The 11094-nt window shown below is 38.3% G+C and overlaps 2 protein-coding genes across 2 annotated transcripts; both read right to left on the reverse strand.

The window, feature by feature from the left end:
- Window positions 1-1306: 1306 nt before the first annotated feature.
- On the reverse strand, window positions 1307-2236 carry LOC144237374 (olfactory receptor 2W1-like). The gene has a single exon (XM_077771023.1). It carries the CDS (start codon window positions 2234-2236, stop codon window positions 1307-1309), a length of 930 nt encoding a protein of 309 aa, XP_077627149.1.
- A 6054-nt stretch (window positions 2237-8290) lies between these two features.
- On the reverse strand, window positions 8291-9208 carry LOC144237375 (olfactory receptor 2W1-like). Its single transcript, XM_077771024.1, has one exon. It carries the CDS (start codon window positions 9206-9208, stop codon window positions 8291-8293), a length of 918 nt encoding a protein of 305 aa, XP_077627150.1.
- Window positions 9209-11094: the final 1886 nt, after the last annotated feature.

Raw genomic sequence — 11094 nt, forward strand, 5'->3', positions numbered from 1 at the left:
CTTTTTATAATTTTCAGAGTATAGATATTTGAACTCCTTAGTTAGGTTTATTCCTAAATAATGTATTGTTTTGGTGCAATTTTATTTTTTTTAATTTTTATTTATTTATTTCTAGGAGAGAGAGAGAGAGAGAGACAGCGTGAGCACGGGAGGGTCAGAGAGAGAGGGATATACAGACTCTGAAACAGGCTCCAGGCTCCGAGCTGGCAGTCAGCACAGAGCCCGCCGCGGGGCTCGAACCCACGAACCGCGAGATCATGATCTAAGCGAAAGTCGGACGCTTAACCGACTAAGCCTCCCAGGCACCCCACGGTGATTGATTTTCAATGTTAGTCCAACCAACCTTAAATAGTTGGAGTAAACCCACTTGATTGACATGTATTAACCTTTATTTCTGGATTTGATCTCTTATTTTTTGTTAGGGATGTTTGCGTCTATGTTCATGAAAGATATTGAGGGAAAATTTCCCTTCCTTTTCTTTGTTTTCTTCTTCCTTGTTTTTTTCTCATAGTATCCTTGTAATGTTTTCTAGTCAAGTTTGTGCTGACCTTATAAAAAAGAGCTAATAAACATATATTATTTTTTTTTCCCATGTATTGTTTATTTACTACAAAGTAACAAAAAAGATTAATGTGCCTGCTCTAATGAACTCTGAAATTTGAAACTAAGGATGATTTGTTAGCAGTGTTATAATATCAACCTCTGTATACACTTTATTCTCACATATTATTTTGACAGGCTATGTTTGAGAAAGTCCTGATTCAGACAGAAAACAGTTACAAGTAGTAATATATTTTAGCCAGTTTACATAATATATTAAGATTCTTTTAAAGTAGATAGACATGGCAGGAGTGTTTGAGATCTGAACAGAAATAACTTAGTCTTCATACGAACAAATCGGCGAGTCAGAGTAAAAATTTATAGTTAGCACATTAACTTTTTCCTTTTTGTTAAAGTGTCATGATAATTTAAAGATAATAAATTACAATTTGAATACAGTTTTGTAGAGTGTTCCCTCCTTCCCCTCACAGCAATTCTTAGACTCCACAGAGCCTGTTCCGTGGCCGTAGGTGGGGATGAATTACCAAAGGTGATAACTGGTGACTCTGAGAAACATACTGGGCCTAGAATCAACCCTTCGCAATTTGGGACACTGACACTAAAACGTAAGCTAAATTTTTAGGTATGATTTTCACTTTTAGGTGATAAGTACCACTAAAATAATTTGGCAATGGTTCATAAGTTACAGAGGACCAATTTCTTAATTGGAAACTTTTCTTAAAAAGATGTTAGTGTCCTGTTGTTTCTAGGGAACTTTTTGTTTTCCAATCAGCCTCTTCATGGCCCCCTTGAAATCCTTATTCCTTAGTGTGTAGATCAGGGGATTCAAGCTGGGAGTAACAATGGAATAAAAGATACTGAGAAGTTTACCTTCATCCTGATTTGGACTGTTTCCTGGCTGGATGTACATGTAGATAACAGTCCCGTAGAAGATGGACACCACAATGAGGTGGGAGGAACAGGTCCCAAATGCTTTCTGTCTTCCTGCTGCAGATTTGATCCTGAGCACAGCTACAGCAATGAAGCCATAAGAAATCAGAATGAGAAAGAGTGGTGTGAGGAAAATAAAAAAACATAATACAAATAAGGTTTCCTCCATGGCTGTAGTGTCCACACATGCAATCTTGACCATTGCAGATATTTCACAAAAATAGTGATCCAGATGGTGGTTCCCACATCGAGGAAGACTCATGGCATGGGGTGAAAGTATCATGCAGTTAGTAACGCCAACTCCCCAGGTCATGGCCACCAGGATTCGACAGAGCTGGGGGTTCATTATGGTCATGTAGTGCAGAGGCTTACAGACAGCGTTGAATCGGTCATAAGACATCACAGCCAGAAGCATACATTCGACTGTGCATAGTGTCACATCAGTGAAAAGTTGAAAGGCACAGCCACCATAAGAGATTTTTTTGTCCTTTCCCCAGATATTGGCCAACATCTGTGGGACTATATTTGTGGTGTAACAGAGATCCAAGATGGCCAAATTCCTAAGGAAGAAGTACATGGGGGTCTGGAGACGTTCATCCAGTACTGGCAGCAGGATGATGGCCATGTTTCCCATCAAGGCAATGGTGTAGAAGAGAAAGACAACCCCAGAGATGATCATCTCCAGCTGCGGCTGCCCCGGGAACCCAAGGAGTATAAATCCACCAAAGTGGCTATCGTTGACCATTTTCCTATTCTCTTATTATCAGCTGTGACAACAAAACATCAACATATTGGAAGCCATAATGAGTGTGTTTATAAACAATATCACTGGAATTATAGCTGGCAAGAAACATATCACATAATCAAAGAACACATCAGTGTTGACATCTCATCGAGTGTTTGTTCTGTTTATGCAGTTAGGTCTAGAATTTATCCCAGAGCAATCTGCCGACAGGATCCATACTCTCAGTTTTCTGTCTGCTTCTATGCCACGGCTAAAACCTGCAAAAGTCTCATAGGAAAAGCCCCCCCAAAATGGCTGATGAAACCCAATAGACTTCTCTTTATTAATCGGTATGCTGGGAAGGGGCTTTGGAATCTGTGATTACTCATTGTTTCTTTCATTCAAGGGGGTCATTGAAAATGCAGGTCTCCTACCTATTATTCCCTTTTACTAATATTCAAGCTACATGGGTTTAGTTTGGGTCACCATTTGTACTCTGCTATCTACAATTTCTGACTTTATATTTTAAAGTCAAACTTTTTCTTTTATCTCAAAACTTAGGTTTCCCAGTGTTATTTGCCTTTCCCCACATGCTCCCAGAACAGCAGTCTCTCATTTTTCCTGAGACGCCATTTTTCATCTGTAGTTTTGCATCCACCATCGACTGCCTCCTGTATGCATCTCTCCATTTTACACTCAATCTCTGATATTCATTTGTGTCCTTCCTCTCATTCTACAAGAACTTCCATTCTATTACTCATGCATTTAAAATGTTAGGAGAGGGAGCAGTGTTATTTTTTGTTCATATCTCATGACTCTCAGGATCAGGACAGAAAAAACATCCATGAATATTGGAGATTTATTAAAAGAAACACTGATGATCACATCTGGCTCTTTCCTTTCATATCTAAAAAGTAGTGTTTTTGTAAAAATTCAAACATTTACTATGGAAAACTGTATATAGGTCCCCCCAAAATTGAAATTAGATTTACCATATGATCCATTAATTTGACTCTTCATCTATCGAAAGCAAACAAACACACTAACTCAAAGGGATACCTGAACCCACATGTTTATTGCAGTATTATTTATAATAGCCAAGATATGGAAGCAACTGTGTCCATTGACTGACCAATGGATGGAAAAGTGGCATATATATACAATGGACTATTATTCAGCCAAAGGAAAGAATGAATTCTTGCCATTTGCAAAGACATGGGTAGAACTTGAGTGTGTTATGTTAAGCTCCTTCTCCTTAAAGGAGAAAAACAAAAACAAAAACGTAGACTCTACACTATAGAGAACAAACTGATGGTCACCAGAGGGGAGTTGCAGAGGGTGGTGTTAAATAGATGACAGGCATCGACTGTGTTTATTGTGATGAGCCCCAAGAAGTGTATAAAATATTTAATCATTATGTGATACACAAGAAACTAATATAAAATTGTAGGTTGATCATACTTTAGAAAAAAAATACCTCAATCCAAATATTCAGCTAAAATAGTTGTGTATATATATATATACACCCCTGGAGGTAGATTGGGCAAGGGAATGGAAGAAACAGGTGATGGATATAAAGGAGGGCACTTGTTGTGATGAGAGCTGGGCGTTGTGATGAATCACTTAATCGTACACCAGAGATGAATATTACATGTAATTTATTTCACGTAACTAATTTACATACTACATGTAAATCATGTATTACATGTAATGTATTTCATTACAATTTAAATGAAAACTTAATTAACAATTTAAAAATAAATAAGATCTCTCATGCACAGAAATGAATTTCTAGCTTCCAAACTGGTCGTCTTCTCCACATTATTTTTCTACATGAATTCTCAGGGGCAGGTTAGTGATCCCATGGTAGAGCTTCCCTTTGCCTTCACAAATACTCTGCCCAGCTACTCCCCCGACCCCTCAGGGCGCCCTCCCTGCAGCTCTGTCTCCAGGGTGTTCTAATGCACTCTCCTTTCTCCCGTCCCTCCTCTGTTGCAAGGCTTCCCTTCACAATTTTGCACAGATAACTAACAGCCTAGGTCTTCTGGCCCTCTCATCATTTTCAGCCTCCGATTTACAATTTTTGCTCATTGTGGGGCATTTGCACTGGCTTTTATAACAATAACTTCCCATACCACATGTACACAAAACTGAATTCATTATATGTTACTTCATAAAACAAAGGTTAACTCTTTCTTTCACAGACATAAACTTTTAATTTATATAAAAATGGTCACCATTTGCACTCTATCTAAAATTTCTGACTTTATATTTTAAAGTCAAACTTTTTCTTTTGTCTCAAAACTTGGGTTTCCAAGAGTTATTTGCCTTTCCCCACATGCTCCCAGCACAGCATTCTCCCATTTTTCCCGACACGCCTTATAAGTACCCCCTAACAAATGTTCCTAACAAATGTTTATTAAAATGAATTCATGAGGGGCACCTGGGTGTCTCAGTCGGTTGAGCGTCCAACTTCAGCTCAGGTCATGATCTCACAGTTTGTGGGTTCGAGCCCCACATTGGGCTCTGTGCTGACAGCTCGGAGCCTGGAACCTGCTTTGGATTCTGTNGTGATTTTACCAAGGATGTTCTGGAGAAAATTACCTAACTTTTTTTTTTTTTGATTTTTTTTTAATAGTTTATTGTCAAATTAGTNCTGATTTTACCAAGGATGTTCTGGAGAAAATTACCTAACTTTTTAAAAGTAGGAAATGTTTCTCTCTCTCTTCACCTAAATATGACTGAAAATGTAATTATTCACTACTTACAAGATTTCGCCTACTTGCCATTGGGATCATACAGGAGACACTCCTGTCCCTGTCCAAGGAGAACTGTACCATTTATAGGATTCAGAGGAGAAACCTGCAATGTGAAAGATCACACGTCATTTCCCCAAACAGCAATGATGAAATGTGTTGAGTCTGGGAAGACCTTAGGGACACTGGGTTATCGCATTAGCAATTAAGGTCTATTGTAAAATTATCCAAGGAGGTTCATTAAAAAAATCCCAGAAGTTTCCATAATTAACCACTTCTTTTTCAATTCTGCATGGAAGTTAAAACCATCATGTATTTGAAGTAATATTAATATAAGATCAAATGAATAATTATGCTCTGCAATTCAAAATACATTTCAATGTCTGATTCCGTCAATGAAATGCTTTTACTAACAGTGTTACTACTCCGGTTTCTGTGCAAGAACCTCACGTGTCTAGAACTTGTAGATTATCACAAGGTAACATAAGCAATGATGAGACATTTAACCCACATATAATCATGATTGTAAGTTTCATTTTTTAATCACATCTGGTTTTGTATAACTTAAACTTTCAAATATATTTCAATAACAGTGAAGTTTCTGACTTCTACAAAGAAGGGCGCCTTTAGCAATGGTGCCCCTGACAGTCGGTCCCAGAGTCACAACCATGGACAGAAGAGGTGACGGGTTATGGTGGTGATTATTTGACAGAGTTATGTTATGCCTGAAAGCCATAATTTGTTAAACTTTGGATTGTTACTTCCATTGAGGACACCCTGGCCAATGAATACTCCCAGGAAACTGCCATTTAAAGGACATGTGACCTCCCCCCCAAAAAAAATTTCAGCAGTTTTTATTGTTGAATAGCTTGGCAATAGAATCAGAGAGTGTTAGTCTTGGCAGTGACCCTAGCGATTATTTATAAGGATGGGCCAAAACTCTAGGATTAGTGTGGTGGGAAACATTACTTCCTCTTCTCCTCTATCACCTCAAAACAACAAGGACAATAATAAAGGGGAAATGCAAGCTTTATTTAAGCAGCTGACCTCTGAAACATGGATCCTAAAATAGAAAACTAGTCCAGGGTTAGTGAAGGTCAGACAGGTGTGGAATATTCAGAAGAAAGGATGCCTCTACTCTGAGAAACTGAAGGAGGGTAAGCTAAGGGGCCTCCTGAGCATGGAGTGGGATGGAGTGGGATGGAGCGTATCAGGAAATGGTTCTTCCACCCATCTGGACTTCCAGAGGAACCACACAGGACACAGACCTTCTGAAGGATATTTTCTCTTGTTATGTAAGTGGAGAGGAGAGTGACTGAACAGACTGCAAGCAGGAAATCTGAGCTGAGAACACAAAATTACAGCCTAAAATCTCCCTTATGTGTGTGACCCTGGGTCTGAAGGAACATTCTTATAGCTCAAAGCATGGACACTGCTCCTTCTCAACACAAATATGAAATGGACAGTCCAAGAAAAAAAATTTCAGGTTGAATGTAGTAAGAAATAAGAAATGAGTTCCAGGGTCGCCTGGGTGGCTTAGTCGGTTAAGCGTCCGACTTTCGCTTGGGTCATGNCATGGTCTCGCGGTTCGTGGGTGCGAGCCCCGCGTCGGGCTCTGTGCTGACTGCCAGCTCAGAGCCTGGAGCCTGTTTCAGTCTGTGACTCCCTCTCTCTCTGACCCTCCCCTGCTCACGCTGTCCCTCTCTCTCTCCTAGAAATAAATAAAAATATTAAAAAAAAAGAAATGAGTTCCAGATTTCTAGAATAATAATAATTAATAATAATAATAATAGTAATAATAATAATAATAATAACCAATGGGCATGAAAGGGTCAGGAGACAAGCAAATAGCAGATGAGGAGGGGCACTCTCCTCATTATTTATTTATTTTTCATGTTTATTTATTTTTGTCAGAGACAGACCATGAATACAGAAGGGGCAGAGAGAGAGAGAGAGGGAGACACAGAATCTGAAGCAGGCTCCAGGCTCTTAGGGGTCAGCACAGAGCCTTGAACTCACAACCTCTGAGACTGTGACCTGAACCAAAGTTAGATGCTTAACCAACTGAGCCACCCCGGTGCCCATCACTTCATTCTTTAAATGTTACACATGGAAGATGAGGATACAGGATCACATTTCATTTAAAAAGAAAAACGTCAGGAAATAATGATCTCTGTGGAGGTAGAAGATAGCACAGAAATAGAAGAACTCATAGAATACATGGTGTAAGAGATGAGCAGTAATGGAGTTCAACTGATGGGAAAAAATGGGGAAAAAAGAATACAACAGAAACGAAATAAAAGTTTGAAACACAGAGAATAGACTTGGCTGAAAAAACCTCACAGGAAAAGGAGGTCAAGATTAAGAAATTGAGTAAAATTGAAATAAAATGAACAAGATGTTTAAAAAGTTAGCAAGAAAAATATGGTTATTACAGTCTACCAAGGATATTATGTATATGTTCAATTGGAATTCAGGTATAAATATCACTAAAACAATGTAGCAAAGGAAAGATGTGTCTAGAAACTGAAAAGAGATCAGCATTTAGAAACTACTCAAATTTAATGAACTATTAATTAGGGAAAATTACCAGCTATCTATACTAGACATACTATGGTATGTGAGAAGGAAAACATATCATGACAAAGTTGTACTTATTCCAGAAAAACAAGGAAGCATTTATTATTTTAAATCAGGTAATAGGATTCACCACATAATTGAATAAAATCAGAAAAAAAATCATATAGAAGAAAATATGATAAAATTCAGCATCCTATAAAAAATCTAATTTTTATATTACTCAGCAATCAAAAAGAGTGAAATTTTTCCATCTGCAACAATGTGGATGGAGCTGGATGGTATTACGTTAAGTGAAATAAGTCCATCAGGGAAAGACAAATATCATGATTTCACTCATATGTGGAATTTAAGAAACACAGCAGATGAACATGGGGGAGGGGAAGGAAAAATAAGATAAAAACAGAGAGGGGAAACAAACCTTAAGAGACTCTGAAATACTTAGAACAAAGTAAGGGTTGCTGGTGGGGTGTTGGGTGGGGGTTGGGCTAAATGAGCAAGGGGCATTACNTGTACACATGCACACTCAGTCTCTCTCAAAATAAGTATTTAAAATTAAATAAATATGGATTTATGTACATTGGATTTTATCATAATTATTATTGTGTTTATTTAGAGTACCCTATGTCTCTCAGCTGATGACTGCAAAATATGCTGTCTACATGTAATGGATATCAGGTGAACATTTCCATATTGGAAATTTCTAGGAGAAGAATCAGTGTCCCATTTCCAGGGAATGTTTTTATTTTCCAATCAGCCTCTTCATGGCCCTCTTGAAATCCTTATTCCTTAGTGTGTAGGTCATGGGGTTCAAGCTGGGAGTAACAATGGAATAAAAGATACTGAGAAGTTTACCTTCATCCTGATTTGGACTGTTTCCTGGCTGGATGTACATGTAGATAACAGTCCCGTAGAAGATGGACACCACAATGAGGTGGGAGGAACAGGTCCCAAATGCTTTCTGTCTTCCTGCTGCAGATTTGATCTTGAACACAGCTACGGCAATGAAGCCGTAAGAAACCAGAATGAGAAGAAGGGGAATGAGAACTATAATCAGGCACATGGCAAATGTGGTTTCCTCCATGGCTGTGGTGTCCACACATGCAATCTTGATCATTGCAGACATTTCACAAAAAAAGTGATCTAAGTGGTGGTTCCCACATCGAGGAAGACTCATGGCATAGGGTGAAAGTATCATGCAATTAGTAACACCAATTCCCCAGGTCATGGCCACCAAGGTTCGACAGAGCTGGGGGTTCATTACGGTCATGTAGTGCAGAGGCTTGCAGACAGCGTTGAATCGGTCATAAGACATCACAGCCAGAAGGATACATTCCACTGAACACAGTACCATATCAGTGAAAAGTTGAAAGGCACAGCCACCAAACGTAATTCTCTTGTCTTTGCCCCACATATTGGCCAACATCTGTGGCACTATATTTGTGGTATAACAGAGATCCAAGATGGCCAAATTCCTAAGGAAGAAGTACATGGGGGTCTGGAGATGGTCATCTAGGAGAGACAGCAGGACGATGGCCATGTTTCCCATCAAGGCAATGGTGTAGAAGAGAAAGACAACCCCAGAGATGATCATCTCCAGCTGCGGCTGCGCCTGGAATCCAAGGAGTATAAATCCACCAAAGTGGCTTTCATTGACCATTGTTTTCTTTTGCTGCCAATAGTATTTCTAAAGATGGAATAGTCAACAATGAGTATATTTAAATCCTTATAGCCAGATTCAAATCAGGCATTACATTCATGATATGGATAAAAGTTTTATGATAAAACACATTTAATTTGCATTGCTTCAGATAATATAAATTTTCATTGGTTCAGATAATGTAAATTTTAAGCTCTGATAGGCAAATGCTATTGCATAGTTTTTTCTGAATATCAAACAAAATGTCCAAATGTGAATTATAATACAAAAATTTATTGATAAAACCTAGTAATCTGTATCACTAAAGTATACAAAAGAGAACTTTGTTCAATTTAATATCATTAAATGTCTTCTAATGTGGCTAGTTCTTTACTGGAAGAATTTTCTCTGGTCAATAATAGCAGTAGTGCATACTGAAGGATTTAAATTAGTAACTCTATGTGTGCTCTTTTAAAATACAATTATTTTGGGGCGCCTGGGTGGCTTAGTCGGTTAAGCGTCCGACTTTCGCTTAGGTTATGATCTCACGGTTCGTGGGTTCGAGCCCCGCGTCGGGCTCTGTGCTGACTGCCAGCTCAGAGCGTGGAGGCTGTTTCAGAGTCTGTGACTCCCTCTCTCTGACCCTCCCATGCTCGCGCTGTCTCTCTCTCTCTCTCCTAGAAATAAATAAAACATTTAAAAAATAAAATAAAATAAAATACAATTATTTTAATGTAGATTCCACTAAGGAACAAAATCACATTGATATCAAATAGAACAGTAATTTTCAACCCTGTATAAACAACCAAAAAAAGGTTTTGGAGGTATTGTAAAATAAATTTCTTGGTGCGGTCACTATGGAAGATAGAATGGAGGTTCCTCAAAAAAATTAAAAAAAAAAAACAAAACAACTACCATATGATCCAGCATCCGCTTTTGTGAATTTATACAAAGTAAATAAAAACACTAACTCACTCATTGAAGGATTACTCACAATAGCCAAGTCATGGAAGCAAACAAAGTGTCTGCTGATGGAGGAATGGATAGACACCAGTGTGGAGACACAATAGAATAAGTTAGTCCTGGAGATATAAGCACGGCGACTATAGTTCATAATACTGTATTGTATACCTGAAAGTTGCTGAGAGAGTATATCTTTAAGTTCTTATCACTAGAAAAACAATTTGTAAATATGCGATGGGTGGTATCTAGACTTATTGTGGTCATCACTTCACAATATATACAAATATCAAATCATCATGGTATACACTTGAAACTAATACAAGTTATAAGTCACTTATATCTCAATAAAAAAATCACATAGCTCCCTGAACCAATTTAGCACACAAACCAGTAGCCATATACACCAGTGCAATCTCCAAAAGAATAATTGAACAAGAAATGATGTTCATAGGGGAGCCTGGGGGGCACAGTCAGTTAAACTTCCAACTTCAGCTCAGGTCATGATCTCACAGCTTGTGAGTTCAAGCCCCGCGATAGGCTCTGTGTGGACAGCTCAGAGTCTGGAGCCTGCTTCCGATTCTGGGTCTCCCTCTTTCTCTTCTCTTCCCCCACTTACGCTCCCTCTCAAAAATCAACATTAAAATTTTTTAAAAAAAGAAATGGTGTTCATAATCATGACCGTCCACAAGCCGCGGTTATATCACATAAAATACATTCTGTGCAGCGCAGCGATCTATGTAATACAACTGGAAAAATTCATAAACATTGACAGAACTCTCCATGAATTTGACTGTGGGTCTTATTTGAGAATTGTATTTATCCTAGCATTCGTTCTGAGTGGTCATATAATAACTAAACCTTTATGATATTGGTTACACCTTTCTCACAATGTGACATGTCACAATGTTTATGGAGCCCAAGCTGAGAATTTCAAATTATAAATA

This window comes from Crocuta crocuta, unplaced genomic scaffold (genome assembly GCF_008692635.1).
Source record: "Crocuta crocuta isolate KB4526 unplaced genomic scaffold, BGI_CrCroc_1.0 scaffold3442, whole genome shotgun sequence".
NCBI classification, from domain to species: Eukaryota; Metazoa; Chordata; class Mammalia; order Carnivora; family Hyaenidae; genus Crocuta; species Crocuta crocuta.